The following is a 20,452-nucleotide window of genomic DNA, read 5'->3' as shown; positions in this document are numbered from 1 at the left end:
GGACCTGACCAAATTGTAAGTAGGGCACCAAAGTAAAAGTCCTGTGGTGAGGGGTAGACATGCAGCTTCCTGGGCCAGTGGGGGGTGGGAGTGGGTGGGAGGGATGGGTCACAGCCTTTTGGTGGTGGGAATGGTGTTTATGTACACTCCTAGTAAAATGTAGTCATATAAATCACTAGTTAATTAATACGAGAGGGGGAAAATTAATTGTATGTCTCGAAGTTTTCAAAACACAAACTGAATCTTTTTAATATATAGGCTGTGTAATTGATATGCAGACTCTCTCAAAAGCCTAGACCAAGTAGATCAGAAGCAACCAATAGCACAGCTATATACAAGATACTGGGTACTGTACAGCAAACCCTAACAAAAGGACTTTTCAAAGTTAACCCAATTACCAAATAATGTGATGATAACATTAACTATCGATTGTCTTTTTGAACCCTAAGACAGCAGGAACCTCACTTCTCCACTATAGAGCCTCTACTTACCCCAGTCCTGGAACCATTAGATAGGGTCCACTTTCCCGTATGCCTCTCCCAATCCATATCAAATAATATTGCATCTGCCCATCACAACCTAACCAACACAACGATTGCCACCTCAACATGCTTCACTTCAGACTGTGTCCAGAGACTTCACGTGTGGAATGACAACCCTTCAGCTTCATTACTCGGGTGAGACCTTTGCTTTCCATCTCAGGTGGTTCACTTTCTAACAAAGTCCCAAAACCTAGATATACACCAGTTTCTGTGAGAGAGAGCATATGTTCACACGTATCCATAAACTACTGCAAAATATATACCTGAAAGCAGAAATGCACTAGAGTTTGCAGTGAGTACCTCCCTAACACTTCCTCTCCACTATTCCAACCTTTGGGTCCATGATTGCTCAACAATTTATTTGGCTTCATATGTTAACTCTCTTTTCAGTCACCACGTTACAGATGTCATCAGGATGCCAGCCAGGCTTCCCTGGACTGAAGACCCCGACAATGTGTCCTGGAGCTCCGCTTCCCCAGAGACCCACCCTACTAGGAAAAGAGAGAGGCAGACTGGGAGTATGGACCAACCAGTCAACGCCCATGTTCAGCGAGGAAGCAATTACAGAAACCAGACCTTCCACCTTCTGCAGCCCTCAATGACCCTGGGTCCATGCTCCCAGAGGGATGGAGAATGGGAAAGCTATCAGGGGAGGGGGTGGGATATGGAGATTGGGTGGTGGGAATTGTGTGGAGTTGTACCCCTCCTACCCTATGGTTTTTTTAATTAATCCTTTCTTAAATAAAAAAGAAAAAAAGGGAGCCAGGCGTTAGCGCAACGGGTTAAGCGCAGGTGGCGCTAAGCGCAAGGACCGGCATGAGGATCCGGTTTGAGCTCCCGGCTCCCCACCTGCAGGGGAGTCGCTTCACAGGTGATGAAGCAGATCTGCAGGTGTCTGTCTTTCTCTCCTCCTCTCTGTCTTCCCCTCCTCTCTCCATTTCTCTCTGTCCTATCCAACAACGACAACAACAATAATAACTACAACAATTAAAAAAAAAAAAAGACAAGGTCAACAAAAGGGAAGATAAATAAATAAAATTACAAAAAAAAATTTAAAAAAATAAGAAATGCATAGTATCTAGATCCCAATACTACCAAAAAACACTAACATCCTGTGGTTATATGACTCAACACAGGATTACGGCAAGAAAGGTTGTGAGATAAACCTGAAAATCCTACAGGCCAATATTAAAAAAAAAAAAATGTTCGCAGGGCCAGGTGGTTGGTGGTGCACCCAGTTGAGCACACATGGTAATATGTTCCCAGTTCCAACCTCAGGGGGATGCTTTATAAAAAGAGAAGTAGCGTTGCAGGTGTGTCTTCTTTCCATCTCTGTTCTCCCTTCACTCTCAATTTCTCTGTCTCCATCCAATAAGTAATAAAAAAAGTATTTTAAAGGTTCCCAAAGTGAGGGATATAGGCAAAGTGAACACAGGAGTCAGTATTAAGGACTCCACAAATCATCTTCACTTCTACACCTCAACAACAGCTCACTTTGTGTAAAAGGAAATTATTATTATTATCAATTTTTTAAATAGACAATTTAAAAAAAAACACTCTCGACAAGTAATGCACTTAATCTGTTTCCTACGCTCCTTGTGGAAATTTAAGAAATCTTGACCACAGGTTTTTGACAAGTGTTAATGGTGCCGTTTTATGCTTAAAATAACTAGGATAGCTCCTAACTTATACTAGACTAGCAACGTGATCAATACAATTTAACATTTATTGAGCTCAATATTATAGCAACTTTACTAAATAAAAACAGATTACTTAGCATTAAGTGAATTATGCCATTTACTTATTAAAAAAAAAATCTGTGTTTGCAAGAGATTGACATTTAGTAAGTCCAAAACTGACTTAGCTACATCAGCCAACAATTACAATGTAAGTGGCCATGTGTTTGATCAAAGGTATGACAATCCTGAAAGAAGGGTCTGGGTTTTTGGTGCGGTTTAGCACTACAGAAAAATTGTCTATTATAGCAGGTCTTGAATTGCAAAGAGATTTTACTGAGAAAACAACAGATAAGAAGTACCCTAAGGAGATAGAAGTCCTTGTCTCAGGAGCTGGGTGTGGCCCACCTGGTTGACTGTATATATTACAGAGTGCAAGGACCTAGGTTCTCAAGCCCCCAGTCCCCACCTGCAGGAGGAAAGCTTTCCAATTCATGAAGCAGGGCTGCAGGTGTCTCTCTGCCTCTCCCCCTCTCCCTCTCCTCCTTCCCTATTGATTTCTGGCTGTCTCTATCCAATAAATAAAGATACTAAAAAAAAATTTTAAATAAAGTCTTGTCTCCTATATCAGTACACATGAAAGTCCTCAGGCATGAAAGAACATGGCCCGTCATTAGATGCTGACGAACATAAAACCTGGAAATTGTTCACAAAACAGTGTGTTTATACATATTTTGAAAATTCATTTAGGGCTGAACAAAAATGCCTATCCGGACAACCTCACCAATGTGTCCTAAGAATCTCACCTCTCCAGAACCCTGCCCCAAAGAAGCAAGAAACAAGCCAGGGGTATGGATCCACCTGCCAAGGTCCATGTCCAGTGGCAAAGCTCAATTACAGAAGCCAGAACTCCCACCTTCTGCACCCCAAAGAGAATTTTGATCCATACTCCCTGAAGGATAAAGAATAGGGAAGCTTCCAATGGAGGGGACAGGGAACTCTGGTGGTGGGAATTATACAGAATTATACCCCTGTTATCTTACAATCCTGTTAATTACTATTAAATTACTAATATAAAAATTTTAAAAACCTGCCTAACCCCAGCTCTCCACTTGCAGGGGAGTCGCTTCACAGGTGGTGAAGCAGGTCTGCAGGTGTCTTTCTCTCCCCCTGTCTTCTCCTCCCCTCTATTTTTGTCTGTCCAATCCAACAACAACAACAACATCAATAATAACAACAGTAATAACTACAACAATAAAACAAGGGCAACAAAAGGGGAAATAATAAAAATAAATTAAAAGCTGCCTACTGTCCTTTACTAAATGCATGTCCAACTTATTCCAAATCTCAATGACAATAAGCTAACATTTCAATAAGAAATTTTAAGTACTGCAAAACACATTATAATACTACATTAAAATAAATTTTGATAGTTCTGTTTGTTACTTTTTCACAATTTTACTAGTGTATGCGTATTCTTTCCTACAGTGACTTACATTTTGAATTTGTCTACAAGGATGATTCACATACTGCTTTGGGAAAAATATTCATTATACATAAAACTTTTCACCTTTTTCTTACAGTGTTTAAATAACTTACTAAGTTGTCGCTACTTTATATTTTTCTTCAGAGAGGTGGACTTTGGAACTCAAAGAATTTAGAGATCTGAAACTATATTGGAGAAAAATAGTACTATAAAGGGTTAATCTGGGGATTCAGGTGGTAGCACAGAGGGTTAAGCACATGGGGCACAAAGCGCAAGGACCCGCATAAGGATCCCAGTTTGAGCCCCCGGGCTCCCCACCTGCAGGGGACTCACTTCACAGCTTCACAAGCGGTGAAGCAGGTCTGCAGGTGTCTATCTTTCTCTCCCCAGCTTCCCCTCCTCTCTCCATTTCTCTCTTTCCTATCCAACAACGATGACAACAATAAAACAACAAGGGCAATAAAAGGAAATAAATAATAAATATTAAAAAAAGAAAAACAAAAATGCTAAAAAAAAAAAGAAAGAAAGAAAGAAAGGGTTAACCTGATGAAAAGATGATGTTCCTTACTAATGATAAAAGCAACTGAAGTGTTTTCCAAGATCTCATCTACTGAGGCAGCACAGTAATACCACTCACATGGCAGGCAGTCTCATGGAGTTCTGGGTTCATTTTCCAGATCTAGACAGCTATAGATTTAGTTGCTTAACTTCAGATTGGCAAGAAATATTTTAAGTATTTTAGGGCTTAATTGCCTCATGCATAAGAGATGATGATGATGATGATGATGATGACAATGATTAGAATCCATTTCCTAATTCTACTATTCACTAAGTCTTACATTCATTATTATAATTCCTTAAAACTCACAACACAAAATAATGCTAATTTCCTTTTTTCTATGATAACATCCATTATTATGAGGATTTAATGAGATAATTCATAATAATTGCCTACAAGTATCTGGCACATAAATGTCAGCTATTATCATTAAGTTGAATTTTTTGAAATAATGGCTTCTCTAAAATTCAGTAAAGTGACAGATGTTAATTTATTTAACAGCATGGACACTCAATTTCATATTTTACTGAGATATTTAGAGAAATCCTTATTTAGGACTTTTTAAAGCATCATCACATATAAGATCTGATAAAAACAGATCTTATTTTTTCCTCCTGAGAAGAGATTAATTACACAAAAAGACAACTGAAATGAGTTCTTACTAGCTAAGGAATTTGAGACATAAGCAACTCAAGGACTTCAAGGTACTAATACTCTTTTAATGGCTGAAAAGGAAATACATTTTCTTTCTAGGAGATCACCAATTAACTATTTTAGATATAATTATAATCAATTACTTGCCCCGTCTTCCTCTCCTCTTTCCATTTCTCTCTGTCCTATCCAACAACAAATGGCATCAGTAACAACGAGGATAAAAAAAAAAAAAAAACAAGAGCAACAAAAGGGACTAAAACAATAAAATATAGAAAAATTTAAAACATTTTTTAAAAAGCTTTTGGGAAGATAACTTTATGTAACTTATCCCAGGTACAAACATTAATAGCTTTTGAGGAGTTAATTCTAGCTTCTTTTCTCATGTGAATAGAAAAGAAGTGGTAAAGGGATGGAGGGATCTTTGGCATGCTTTCAACATTCTTAAACAGACTTGGAGTGACAATTAATGGAAGCTGGGCAGTAGGGCAGCCAGTGAAGTGCCCCCACCCCCGTCCCCAGGTGGGGAGCCGAGAGTTTGAACCAGGATCCTTGCGTGGTCCGTGCGCTTCGTAGCATGTGCACTTAACCCAGTGTGCCACAGACGGCACCCCTGCATACACTTCGCTATTTCAGTTTTAACTTTTCTCTTTGTCTTTCTTTCCACTAGAGTTTTTCAGTAGAGCTCAGTTTCTGTATGATTGCACTACACTGGACTGACTCACTCCCACCCCTCCGCCCACCCACCTCGCTTTTTTATATGTAATAACATATTTCTAAAGTGGGTGACAGAAGGAAAGAGACAGAGGTAAGACATTCTCTTCCTAGAAAAGACTGAAAGTTGTTGGTCCCCTTCATTTGTAAAATGCAGCTTGAGTCAATTTTACTGGACCCTAGGTGATAGTCATTTCAATGAATGTCTGACTCCTTAAAGAGAAGCATCAAGAAAATCTTTTTGAACATTCTATTAGTGATTTAATAATGGTTTACAAGATTATAAGACTGCAGGGTGACAGCTCCACACCTTACCCACCAAAACCAAAGTTCAGTGACAGTCTTCCTCACACCCAAGACAACACAGGATCATCACTCATTCAGCTGAAAAACTCTTTGGCATGGGCTTTCTGTTTCTTGGTTTTGTTTGTTTTTGTTTTAAAAGCAATACCATCTACTCCTGTAAAAGTGCTTCTATGAAATGGAAGTTTATTTACTAGGATGTCCTCTGCTTACCTGCTCTTGGCTTTATGGGTGAGCTATACGAGGACGGTTCCTCTCAGCTTAATCAACCGGTCCTTCCTCAGTGCCATAGGAGTAGAGTGCCTCCCGTCTTTAATGTAATAATGAACTCATCTCTCCTTGTCATGATACATTCTTCTTTTATAGACTCATGTGCATCCACCCCCATTAGAAAATTAAATTCACTTGAATGCACTATTTTAGCTTTTTATTTCATCTGACAAACTTCCATTAGAACAATGTAAATGGCCCACTATTGTTAAAGCAGACTGCAGCATTTTTTTAAGGTTTGCTTATTTATTTATTTATGGGAAAGGGAGAACCCCAGCATCACTCTAGCTTATGCACTACTGGGGATCAAACTCAGGACCCCATTCATGCCTGATTGTCTGAGACTGTCTACTGTGCCGCCTCTCAGAAGAATGCTTTCAACAGTCTACATAATACACAGTAGACATTTTACCTACACAATACATAGTACATATTTTATTTTAGATTATACATAGGACATATTTTATTTTAAACACATACCTTATGTTTCCAGAGAGATGGCCTAGAACTTAGCCTGAGTGATCCCTTGCCTTTTTGAAAGAATCAGGTCTCTCTCTCTCTCTTTTTTTTTTTTTTGATATTTATTTATTTTCCTTTTTGTTCCCCTTGTTTTTACTGTTGTTGATGCCGTCGTTGTAGGACAGATGGAGAGAGGACGGGAAGACAGAGAGAGAGAAAGGGAGAGAGAAAGACACCTGCAGACCTGCTTCACTTCCTGTGAAGTGACTCCCCTGCAGGTGGGGATCTGGGGGCTCGAACTGGGATCCTCAAGCCGGTCCTTGCGCTTTGTACCACATGCACTTAACCTGCTGTGACTGCCTGCCTCCCAAGAATCAGGTCCCTTAATGACCCTGGGTCCATACTGCCAAAGGGATAAAGAATAGGAAAGCTATCAGGGTAGGGGATGGGATACAGAGTTCTGGTGGTGGGAACTGTGTGGAATTGTACCCCTCTTATCCTATGGCTTTTGTCAATGTTTCCTTTTTATAAATAAAAATTTAAAAATAAATAAAAATTAAAGGAAAAAAATTACAAAGAAGCTAGCACTGTAGTAGACAAGTTTTTTTATATTTATTTATTCATTTTCCCTTTTGTTGCCCTTGTTTTTTATTGTCGTAGTTATTGTTGTTGTTATTGATGTCATCATTGTTGGATAGGACAGAGAGAAATGGAGAGAGGAGGGGAAGACAGAGGGGGAGAGAAAGACAGACACCTGCAGACCTGCTTGCAACCCCCTGCAGGTGGGGAGCCAGGATCCTTAAGCCACTCCTTGCTCTTAGAACCATGTGCTCTTAACTTGCTGTGCTACAGCCCAACTTTCAGTAGACAAGATTTGAAAGCAAATTTTAATACAGTGTCATATCAGCTCATGTTTTATGGGCGGGCATAAGACTGACCAATTTAGGTCCTCAATCTTCATCATGACCCTGAGACATTCTAACATCAGTCCCTGTTTGCTCTTTCTCTAGCACCAAAACTATCTTGTCTGATCTTTCTCTAGTTTGTACCATCAACTATACCTCTACAAGGCATAACTGGTAAACAGGAAGAAATGAGAAGAAAAGAAAGCAAAATTTACAAATCTATGAAAAAAATTCTTAACCCCATTTTGATCATATGTTAGTCTACTGGAATTCAAATTATACTGTATTTGTATTCATGTTCCTGTTTAATATGTAAAATACAGATGCAATGAATTCATTAAGAGATAAAAGTCTAGGAAATATATTCACTTTTTTTTGCTGTATGTTAACCTTTTAGATTATTTTACTCTGAAATAGACAATTTTAAAGTGTTAATAAAAAAATCTTACTCTCAGTCCACCCCTCGTATATATGCACTTATTATTAACTTGTGTGTAAAAGGGAAACAAATTCTTATATAACTTCAACAGAGAGCAATTTAAAATAGATTTTCAATAAATTTTCAAAGACAACTCTCAAGTGAACTAAATTGAAAACTATGTTACTTCAGAGTATCAAAGCTTCTTCATGGAAGCTACCATGCAAGAGTCAGTCACTGCCTGACGTATTATTCCATGATACTAACATTACCTTGGAAACAAAGCCCAAGGTACGAGAAAAAGTTGCAGGGCAATATATCTTATAAGAAAAAAACTACATATCAGTCCTCAACAGTGTAACAGCATATTTTAATCCAATGACATTATAATAATATGAGTCATGACCAAGTGGGATTTATATCTGGATGGAAGGGTGATTCAGCATTCAAAAAAAAAATCTATGTAATACAAAATAAAGGGGAAAAAACACATGCTCATTTCAATCTGTGACAAAACTCAATACCTTTGCATTCTAAAATCACAAAAAAAATAGGAAAAGAAGGAAACTACCTCAATATAATCAAAGTTTCCTCATCATAACAAAGATCATGTTTATAAAACCCATGTGAAGAAAATTGGACTCATTAAAAATATCTCTTACGAGATATAAAATTGGTTTAATATACATTAATCAATCAACATGATCCACCACATCAATAAAAGCAGTTGGATGTCGATAGGTGTGGGGGCTTGCTTCTGCTCTTTCAATTCCATTGACTGTCATCAAAACTGCTTGGTACTAGAACATAAACAGACAGCTGACCAGTGGAATGGAACTGAGAGAGCAGAAGTAAGCCCCACACCTACAGACATCTAATCTTTGACAAAGTTGCCAGACTATTAAATGGGCAAAGGAGAGTCTCTTCAACAAATGGTTTTGGAAAAACTGGGTTGAAACATGCAGAAGAATGAAACTGAGTCATTATATCTCACCAAACACGAAAGTAAATTCCAAATGGAACAAAGACTTGGATGCTAAACCAGAAACTATCAAATACTGGGAGAACTCTTTTCCATCTAAATTTTAAAGACATCTTCAATGATATAAACCCGATTACAAAGAAGACTAAAACAAAAATAAACCAGTGGGACTACACCAAATTAAAAAAGCTTTTGTACAGCAAAAGAAACCACCACCCAAACAGAGAGGCCATATACAGAATAGATCTTTATATGCCATACATCAGACAAGAGGCTAATACTCAAAATATAGAAAGAGCTCACCAAACTCAGCAATAAGAATATAAATGACCCCATCCAAAAATGGAGAGAGGCTATAAACAGAATATTCACCAAAGAAGAGATCCAAAAGGCCAACAAACATGAAAAAATGCTCCAAGTTTTTAGAAGCAATTATAGAAGTTAGACCTCCCACCTTCTGTACCCCATCTCTCTCCATTCTGCCAGAGGAAAAGAGAATCGGAAACCTTCCAGTGGAGGGGATAGGATAGGATATGACACTCTGGGGGTGTGAACTGTATGAATTGTACCCCTCTTATCCCACTATCTTTTTTTATCATTATTGAACCACTAACAACAACAACAGAAGTTGAAAAATAGGAAAACGCAAAGCAGAACTTGGACTAGATTTGATATACTGCACCAAAGTAAAGATTGGGATTGGTGGGAGGGTTCAGGTCCTGGAACGTGATGGCAGAGAAGGACGTAGAGGGGGTTGAACTTACGTGGAGAGCTGAGAAAGATTACACAAGTACAAACTACTGGATTTTACTGTTGACTGCAAACCATTAATCCCCTAAATAAAGAAAAACAAATAAAATAATGTAAGATAATAAAAAAATATATCTGAAGTCAAATACTACTCACATTTCAAATGAAGTCATGGAATTTATGTATAACAATTGTATTAGTATGATTATGCAATTGGTAAATAAAATTTTTTCATAAAAAATATATATCACAGAAGCACACTTACCTGCCAAAATTTTCTTGAGTTGTCTAAACCATACATCACAGTGGTCTTCACTTAAATTAATCAGATCAAGTATAGCATCCTTTAACTTGTTTCGCTCCTTTTTCAAACAGAAGAATAGAGTAATGCCTAATAAAGTGCCGTCTCTCTGTTTAATAGAACAACGCCGCTTCAGTTTGACAGAGAATATGTTCTTGAGTTCAATAAATTCTTCATCACACATTAAGTCAAGCTTGGACTCTCCTGAAAAGAAACCAAAACTTCAATGAAAATTATTGTTTCTATCTCATATGTACAAGGAGTGAAAGTTAAAAAAAAAAAAAAAAAAAGAAAAGAAAAACTTACCATTTGATTGTCCTTTATATCAGTACTCATAGCAGATGGGGAGGGGGAAAGGAAACAAATCTCTAAAACAGGAAAGAAGAAAATCCCTGCCATATATGACCTAGAAAATTCAGTGTGAAGACATGTCACATAAGAATAATCCCAAGAGTGGTCCAGGAGGTGGCGCAGTGGCTATGGGACTGGACTCTCAAACAGGAGGTCCCAAGTTCAATCCCTGGCAGCACATGTATCAGAGTGATGTCTGGCTCTTTCTCTCTCCTCCTATCTTTCTCATTAATAAATAAATATTTTTTAAAAAAAAAAAAAAGAATAATCCCAAGAAAATAAATGAGACACCATTTCAATCACACAGTAAGATCATGGAATGGGTTCCCTGGCATCAAGACAAGATAAAGTGACAGAAGGAACAGAATACCCTACCAGAAGTGAGTTAGCATAAACATGTAACATGAAATGAGAAGGAAACATTCCTAGGATTCCTAGTAAAACAATGTGTGCAAAAAAGGGGAGAAGGTAAAATCATTGCAAATAGGAAACACTCCTGATCTAGAAAAACAGATCTACTGGAATCTTATCACAGCAAATCACATTTGGAATGAATTCTACTGATTATGTCTAACCATAGGGTCAAAAAAGATTTGTTTGTGGTGAAGAGCTATTTTTCCCAATGTCAGTATCATTTTATTGAGGAAATGCTGAGCTACAGGGTTGCTGCTGTCCTAGGGCTACACAGCCACCATTTTTCCCCAAGATAGGTGTCCATACATCTTTCCCTCCATCAAATCACCAGCCTCTTCTACCCCAGAGCACTAGATTGATCCTCAATCCCACCACTTTCTGAATTTCCAGATCTAATTTGATAGATCCTAGTCCACTGAGGAGAATTAGTAGCCCAGTGTAATATCCTGTATCAACCCCTGAAGGAACAAGCTTCCCTTTCCACTTTTCATTTTAAACTCTGCATTACAGTCCGAATTTGTGCACTTTATAGTTTGACCATCGACAATTCAATGGTTATTTTAATGAAAAGCCCCTCGGGGTGGGGGAGACAGCATAATAGTTATGCAAAGTAGATTTTCATGCCTGAGGCCCCAAACTCCCAGGTTCAATCCCTAGCACCACCATAAACCAGAGCTGATCAGTGTTCTGGAGACAGATAAAAAACAAATAAATAAATAACCTCTTGTAAAATTTGCATTTGCAAATTTACAACTCAAGATCAAACTGTAGTTAAGAACTGGAAGACTTCCTGAAGACAGTAATAATTATTTTTTTGTTGTTTATTTATTTTTTTATATTTATTTATTTATTTATTCCCTTTTGTTGCCCTTGTTTTATTGTTGTAGTTGATGTCATTGTTGTTGGATAGGACAGAGAGAAATGGAGAGAGGAGAGGAAGACAGAGAGAGGAAGAGAAAGACAGACACCTGCAGACCTGCTTCACTGCCTGTGAAGCGACTCCCCTGCAGGTGGGGAGCCGGGGGCTCGAATTGGGATCCTTAAGCTGATCCTCGCGCTTTGCGCCACCTGCACTTAACCCGCTGTGCTACTGCCTGACTCCCGACAGTAATATTTCTTATCACTTTTGACTATTTCTAAATATTGTAAGAATTCTTGCCTATGCCACATACAAGGAAAATGAAATTAAAGACAACTGGTAGTAAAATGGGAACAGGAGGAGTTAAACTTACACTTGCCGAGGATATCACAATATGTCTTCAATGTCCAAAAGAACCAGCTTATACAGAGCCGGGTGGTGGCGCACAAGTTACAGTGTGCAAGGACCCGGGTTTGAGTCCCAGGTCCCCACCTGCAGGGGGGGAGCTTCACAAGTGAAGCAGTGCTGCAGGTGTCTCTCTGTCTCTGTCTCTCTGTCTCTGTCTCACTCTATCCCACCCTTCCCTCACGATTTCTGGCAGTCTCTATCCAATAAATCTAGTAAAAAAAAAATCTGTAAGGAAGCTGGTTACAAATACATTGATATCCAGAAAGGAGGAGGCATAATGGAGCTAAGAAGATGCCATTTCATAACTCTAGAAACAAATTTAGTAAAAAAAAAAAAAAAAAAAACTTAAGTAGGCACTCAAAAATACTGAGAAGTGAAGACTTTCACAAATTAGAGATATACCAAGATACCAAGTTCCAAATTTATATACTTCCTGTGATGCAATCCCAGTCGAATTTTAAAGGTATTTTCTTTGATGTGAGGATCAAAGAAATTGATTATATGACTTAAAATCTTCCTTCAAATATATTAAAGAAAATATTTCTAATTACAATGGCGGAGGATGGTGCCTGCTAACATGTTGTAAAGGTATAACTAGAGCATCAAGAATAAATAGTACAGGGAGGCGGGCGGTGGCGCAGCGGATTAAGCGCAGGTGGCGCAAAGCACAAGGACTGGCGGAAGGATCCCGGTTCGAGCCCCCAGCTCCCCACCTGCAGGGGAGTCGCTTCACAGGCGGTGAAGCAGGTCTGCAGGTGTCTATCTTTCTCTCCCCCTCTGTCTTCCCCTCCTGTCTCCACTACTCTCTATCCTATCCAACAACGACGACATCAATAACTAACAATAATAACTACGACAATAAAACAACAAGGGCAACAAAAGGGAATAAATAAATATTTTTTAAAAAAAGAATAAATAGTATAGAGAAATGTGCATGTACATTTAAAAATTCACTAAGATGATAATTATGCACCTAAGTTTAGTGGGAAATACTTAATCAAAGGTGATTTAGAACTGCTTAATTTTTCATGATCCAGGAGGTGGCGCAATGGATAAAGCACTGGATACTCAAGCATGAGGTCCCGAGTTCAATCCCCCGCAGCACATGTACCAGAGTGATATCTGGTTCTTTCTCTTTCTCCTCCTACCTTCCTCATAAATAAATAAATAAATAAATAAATAAATAAATAAAATATTTTTTTTAAAAACTGCTTGCTTTTTCCAAAATGAAAAAAAATGAGCCCTGTTTAATAACACACCAATATTTTTAGATTAGGAAAAAAATAAATAACTGTGAGCTAAAAAAGCCCTAAGCATGAGAATAAAGGCAAGTATGCTTAATTTTAGTTTAACATTACTTAATGTCTGTAGTCCTGAAGGTGCATAAATAGGAATCACAAGCAAAGGTCATCTGCACAGAAACATTTGCATCACATGACATCTATTAAATCAAGAAAAAGAAACGCAGTAGTAGAATAGGACATAAAAGATCCAGGCAGGCATTTCACATAAGACAAGATGCAAATTGACCAATGAACCTATAAAGAAGTTCAACCTAATTAGCAATCAAAGAAATGCAAATTAAAACAACAAGATACCATTTTTTGCCTTTGAGATTGGCACAAGATCAAAAATAATGATCAGTGATGGTGCTGGTAAAAAAAAAAAAAGAAAAGAAAAAAGAGCCAATCTCATTTGTTGGAAAAGCAAAAATGCTAGCTGGTGGAAAACAATCAGCAATATGTGTATCAAAGGATTTTCAAATGTCAATTACGGTCATATTTATAGTAGCAAGAATATTTGCAGTAAAATTCTGGCTTTTGAATGGGAGAGTGGTTGTAGAGTCTTCTACAGTTCCCATAATGAGCAATTTAGGTCTCCCTGTTCTGCCTTGGGAAGACAATCATTTAGGAAGTTGCAATAAGTGGGATTAAAATAAGTGACAAAGGGAGTGGGGCGGTAGTGCAGCGGGTTAAGCGCATGTGGTGCAAACCACAAGGACCCGCGTAAGGATCCGGGTTCCAGACTCCCGCTCTCCACCTGCAGGGGAGTCACTTCACAAGTGGTGAAGCAGGTCTGCAGGTGTCTATCTTTCTCTCCCCCTGTCTTCCCCTCTTCTCTCCACTTCTCTCTGTCCTATCCAACAACAATGACATCAATAATAACAATAATAACTACAACAATAAAACAACATGGGCAACAAAAGGGAGTAAATAAATATTTTTTTAAAAATAAGTGACAAAGTAATCTGAGTATATGATCACATATTAAGGGAGAGAAAAGAAATCCATGCGGAAAACAAACATCAAATTTAACATTGGTTTCCTATTACAAAATGACAGCATATTTTCATTTTTTATTGACATCCATAATGTTTACTTCTTGCAATCGGTATTATACTTAATAATTTTCTTTTTTAGAAATGGAGTGGGCCTGAGAGAGAGTTCACCAGGTACTGTGCACGCCTTGTTATATAAGTTGGTATATCTGAGCCTCACTACCACAGAAACTCTGTGTCTCTTTCTCTCTCCCTATTTCTCTGAGTGAAAAAGTAGTCTGAGGACGGTAAAAAAAAATCACACATTTTGGGCAAGCCCCTGGCTCCACAAAAAAAAAAAAAAGTTTCAAATGAAGAAAAAGGAAATGTCTATGAATATACAGAATTTCCCAGCAATTTCTTTCTAGGAATTAACCATCAAGGAAGAAATTGTGTGCACAGTTAGCTAATAGAGAATATATGCAGTTTAGCTAAAAATTGCTTCCTCGAGTAAGTAACCTAAATGTATAATAAAAGAGCTTGGTAAAATAGTAGAATATATAAAAGTATAGGCATAATAAAATGTTATTCAGTCATTACAATGCAGAAATCTGACAAAAAGTTACCTAATAAAACATAGTCACATTATTTTTGTATGTTACTATTGAATACGTATGTGTAATATCCTCTCATATGTATACCTGTATGAATGAACAACAGCTTGGAACAACAGTGAGATAGTGATTTAGTTTGCTTACATAAATTCCTAATTTTTCTGCTGTTTTTAAAAGGTTGTTTCATTTTACTCGTCGTAAAATAGTTCCTGATCATGTGATATCTTTTAACTTTTCACATTTTATTTCCTAAAAAAAAGGCATTTAATGAGCACACACTCAGATTTCACCCTATTCACACTGCATGCACTGTATCACTTAATCCCTACAACAAAACTGCCCAGAAAATCCCCCCCCCCAAAAAAAAATAGTAATCAAAAAAAAAAAAAACCCCAGGGCAGATAATTTAAGTGACTCATATGTGGTTACACATGGTAGGAAAAAAAAAAGGGGGGGGGGTTAAATCTCATTATTTTGACTGATGTTTGCTGTGATTCTGTAATGGTGTTGGAGGGCTGAAAAGATATTTTTAAAATTTAAACACATTCATTGACTCTCTGGATTTATATTTAACTGTGGTCAAATGTGAAGTTGTAGGCAGGCCATTATTATCTTTATTGATTAGGAAAACAGCCCAGACAATAAATACATCAGCTAATGGTGTTTCACCAGAAACTGGTGAATAGTAGAAGTCAGACCACAGCCACCAGGAGCTCTGGGAAATGAAAATTCAGAATATATCTGTAATTATCTTTCCTACTCAGACTTCCAATTCCTTCTCCCATATCTGTCTACAGATAGAATCTTTGGGGTTGTGCATAGTTTCTTTGCCAGTCTGACAAGAAAAGATGAAAAGGACTGACTACAGTTTAGAAGAAACTTTTGTTTTTGAAAGAAAAAGAAACCAGTCAGCGAGTAAGACAACTTACAAATTTCTAGCAATAGGAAATGTTTCTCAGCTGCTGTTTTTCTCAGCCAATCTGTAAATCTCTCAGGTGCCAATTTCCTACATAGGAGCTCTAGTCCATTATCTCTGCAATATTAATAGTTTACATTACATGAGTCCATCGGCCTGATTCTAATCATAGAATGTTTTAAATATAATTGTACTTAGTACATGAAGATGTATAAAATAATTTTACTAAAAAAAAAAAATCTGGGTAAGTCTGAATATGATCTTCAGGAACAATTTGCTACAATTTTGTGACCTTGAATTGAAAACCTTTTTCTTTTACTTAAAAGTTTCTCTTTCTGTTGTTTAATTAGTCATTGGATGAGGCGATTCTTCCCCCAGTCTTTGTTTTTGAAGTTCTTAAGATATATATAAGCAGTGGGCCAGCTGGCTTCGAGAGACAGCAGGACATTGGTTTCCTAGACTTGAAAGAGCAGAAGCCAAAGTTTGCTCAGGTTTCTAGACAGAAAGGCCTCAGGCGAACCCCCAGTGAAGGCTGAAGGTTCCAGAGATTGTCTGCTAGGATAAGCTTATAATCTAAAAAGGTCACTGTTTCACCCCAACCCCCACTCCAAAACACTCTTTGACTTACTTAGGACAGGCAAAAGTTCATGACAAGCCAGGGTATAGAAAAAATCGAGGATCTTATATAGAGAATGCTTTTGATTTGGGTGACAAAAGTTGAACACTTATCTATACTGCTTTGCATTAACACTTTCAGAAAAATTCAGACTGAATTTAGGGATTCCCTCCACATAAATCAGGGGAAAAATACTATTTTATAAACTCTCTGTAAATTTTATCAGTGCTGAAAAATATATGAGCAGAGATCGACTAATTTTCATTGTAAGAGGAGAGAATGCTTCAATCCCGATCTTAGCTCACCACCTCTGCTACAAAGAAAGCAAATGTTTTCATAATTGTTTGCAAAAACTACCATTCCCCCCATATAACCTAAGGAGCACAGACAGTATCTTAAAAGAGAAATTACAGGACATTCTGTGGAGAATTTATTTGTAATATAACTTTATTTACCTTAATGTTAAAACACATTATGAAAAAGATTAAAACTTAACTCCTAAGTAGATTGTGTGTGTGTGTGTGTGTGTGTGTGTGTGTGTGTGTGTGTGTGTGTGTGTGTAAGTAATACAGAAACCAACTATCACTTTTTTTTTCTGGTACTGTGAATTCAAACCTTACTGACAATATACAATTTTGCCATGTGGCATGTGTTTTGTGATTTGAAATCTATTGGTTCATTAACATCATATTGGTTATAGCTAGTTGTTTCAGAACATTAACTGTCCTCTCACATTACTTACAGAGATACTGGGGACCATCTGTTCTTGCAAGGGGTTTAAGTATATGTCTATTGGATATCACACTATTTATTTAACTCAGAACCCACTTCCTATTGTCGTATTTTCTTGGGAAGGAAGAGTCAATTTAATTACAGGGAATAAAGATAACCTCTCCTGGCAGGTTACCCTGTCACCATGAGAGCAAAGCAAAACCTGCTTTAAGTAGGTTACAGTGGTTAAGAAGAGTAAAGCCCACAACACTTAAGAATATTTAGCAAAGATTTAACAAAAATAGAACAGTGAACAGCACTTTTAAAAATATTACTGTAAGCCTAGGGCTTGTCGAAATCAATCTTGGCACATCTGTCTGACGCAGACCGTAAACAGGATTAGAGCTGGATTTATCTGCTTGGCGCTAATTGTGCTCACAGTTTCTGCACATGTCCACTCTTTAAAATACTGCCTGAAAAACAAGCCTATCTGACAGAGGACTCCCACAACATAGTATAGACACACACTGATGGTATATTAGATGGTTAAGCAATGGGATGTCTAACTTTTTTTTTTTTTTGGCTCTTCAGAATTACGTATCTAATCCCCTAATTAAAAATACAAAATTCTGTTTGAATACACCACATACTGAGATAAATCTGTGAAGCTAGGGACCAATAAATTTGAATACACTTTAATTGCAAAAGGAACACACAATTTAATTGTTAGTAATCAGGTTAAACTACGGTTTAAATAAATAGGGCTGCTCCCATATTTTACTGAGAAACCCGCTCAATTCACTATCCTTGCAAAATATGACGATGCATCTGCTACCAGAAAGTTGAAGTCCCCAAATCCATGCACGTATCAGGAGAGCTAAGAAATGGCACTGTTAGCTTGCAAACGACTTACAGGGAAATTCAAACCCATTTTTAGAGATAGACATGGACTGCTGATCCAGAATCACATTTTTGTCATGCCATGTAAAAAATCAGTGCCCAGGAAAAAAAAATTATTTGCTATTTCTCCTAGTTGGTATTTATCTTTAAACAGCTGTGATAGTTTTTAAGAACTTAAGTACTTAAAAGATACTGACTTTTTTTTCCCCCTAGTCTAAAATTAACATATCTTTGGAAATTTAAACTTGACTACAAATATGTTGGTTCTTTAAACAAGACAGTAACAGTGTCTCTGACACCATGTCGGTAATAATTTTTAATTATATAGTCCTTGTTTAATCATATTTAGCACACACAAGAGATATTCCTTAAAAAGAATAAAGTGGAAATTTAGATGGACTCTCCATCATCAGCAATCTTCTGTTCATAAGCTTTTCTTTGGCATATTAATTTACTCGTATTCCAAATTTCTTGGCGACCTCTTGGAAATCTGTTATTGGAAATCAAAATAAGCCGACCATTTGTAAATGCTTAAGGTAAACCACAGCAATTTGATCAGCAGTTTTCAATATGTAGACTCAGAGGGTAACAAAGGTCAAAGTGATTTTTACAAGAATGCTATAGTTGCCACTTTGCTCCCCTTGATCAAATCTACACTAATAATGCAGAAGCCACAAACGGCTAAACTCCTGGTGTCAGCACAAATCAAGTCAGTGACACCAAATTTTCCTAATACAGTTATCTTCCTCACCACTTCACAATCTTTTTTTTTTTTTTTGAGAGCCAGGTTCACATAGTTGCCCTTAATAAAGCAGTCGATAATTATAAGTGTGTATATATTTGTGTGTAAACCAAGAAAGAGAAAACAGAGCAGGGAACAGAGGCTCCTTTATATATAAGTGATGACTGATTCTCCCTAAAAAAAGAACACTTGAGTTGAGTTTGAGTTTGAGTTTCAGATAAACTGGGGTTTTGCTTTGTTTATTTGCCTTCAGGGGCATTGCTAGGGTTGGGCATCTGCACTACGAATGCATTGCTTTCGGAGGCTATCTTTCCCATTTTGTTGTCCCTGTTGCTATTGTTGTTGTTATTGTTGTTGGAAAGGACAGAGAGAAATGGAGAGAGAAGGGGAAGACAGAGAGGGGGAGAGAAAAATGGACACCTGCAGACCTGCTTCACCACTTGTGAAGTGACCTCCCTGCAGGTGGGGAGCCCGGGACCCCTACCCGGATCCTTCAGCAGGTCCTTGTGCCTCTCACCATATGCGCTTATCCCAGTGAGCTACCACCTGGCCCCCAGATAAACTAATTTTCATGGAACATCTTTTTCATTTATAAGATCAATTGATAAGCAGACTATGATATTCAGGAATGAGTGTTCGGGAAACATCTTCTGAAGAATGAGTCAGTCACTCAAGAAAAATAATTGAGAATGTTGTAATGGTTCAGTACGAGCTTCTGAGCATTAAGTTAGAATTTTGTAAGCCTTGTACTTGCCATAATGAATTTGATAATTACTTGATAGTATAAGAATTTTCTTTAGAGATGGGCAGTAAGATATGGGCAGAATCCTCTTCAAAGAAGAGATCCAAGGGTCTAACAGACATGTGGAAAAAAAAAAGCTCAAAGTCACTGGTGATCAAAGAAATGAAAATAAAAACAAAAATGAAAGACCACTTTATGAGAATGCCATACATTAGAAAAGACAAAAACAACTGTTGGAGAGGCTGGGTGGGGGTTGGCTTCCATAGTGCTGGTAAGAACACACATTGGTCCAGTACCTATGGAAAACAGTCTGGAGATACACCAGAACTCCAGATATGGACGTGTCTTACAGCCCTTCAATCCCTCTTGGGGTTTTATCCAGGAAAAACAAGACCATCTATCCAAAAAGGCCTATGCGCACTAATGTTCATAGCAGCACAGTAACAACCAGATGCCCAAGGAGAGTAAGGGTAAGGTCAAACTTGGACAGGGTGTGGTGTGTATTGCACCACAGCAAAGGACTCTGGGAAAGGGGGAAGAAACAAGATGAAAGCATAATGGGACCCTGGTATGTTTCCTAGTCACAGATCAATGGGTAATAAGAGGCTGCACCTATGTGTTAAAGACTGCGGTGTAAACCATTAATTCTCCAAATAAAAGTTTTAAAAAACAGGTTGGCCAAAATTCTAGTAACTTAAAGTATATTATATGTCAGTATTTGGAGGTTCCATATAACCTCTCTTATACCAAATTTTCAGATTCTACATTGTAACTAGCCTGTTAGAAATTATCACTTAAGCTTTGCTGTAACATCAAAGAAGGCCATCACAATTATCTGAAGACATTATTAAACAATTCCCACCCAACATGTATGGAACTAGAGGTTTTTATATATACTAACTAAAA

General features: G+C 37.6%; 1 protein-coding gene across 2 annotated transcripts in view; it reads right to left on the bottom strand.

Moving 5' to 3' along the window:
* The window catches only part of CERKL (ceramide kinase like), a 116,366-nt gene that overhangs the window by 58,391 nt on the left and 37,523 nt on the right, over positions 1-20,452 (bottom strand). For both annotated transcript variants that reach the window (XM_060177624.1, XM_007522150.2), the window contains exon 2: positions 9,981-10,220. In XM_060177624.1, the coding sequence (XP_060033607.1) occupies positions 9,981-10,220 (240 nt within the window). The remainder of the gene's footprint in view (positions 1-9,980; positions 10,221-20,452) is intronic.

This window comes from Erinaceus europaeus, chromosome 18, assembly GCF_950295315.1.
Source record: "Erinaceus europaeus chromosome 18, mEriEur2.1, whole genome shotgun sequence".
In the NCBI taxonomy this organism is placed as follows: domain Eukaryota; kingdom Metazoa; phylum Chordata; class Mammalia; order Eulipotyphla; family Erinaceidae; genus Erinaceus; species Erinaceus europaeus.
The sequence above is the reverse complement of the archived record's forward strand: the minus strand, read 5'-3'. Positions and strand labels throughout refer to the sequence as shown.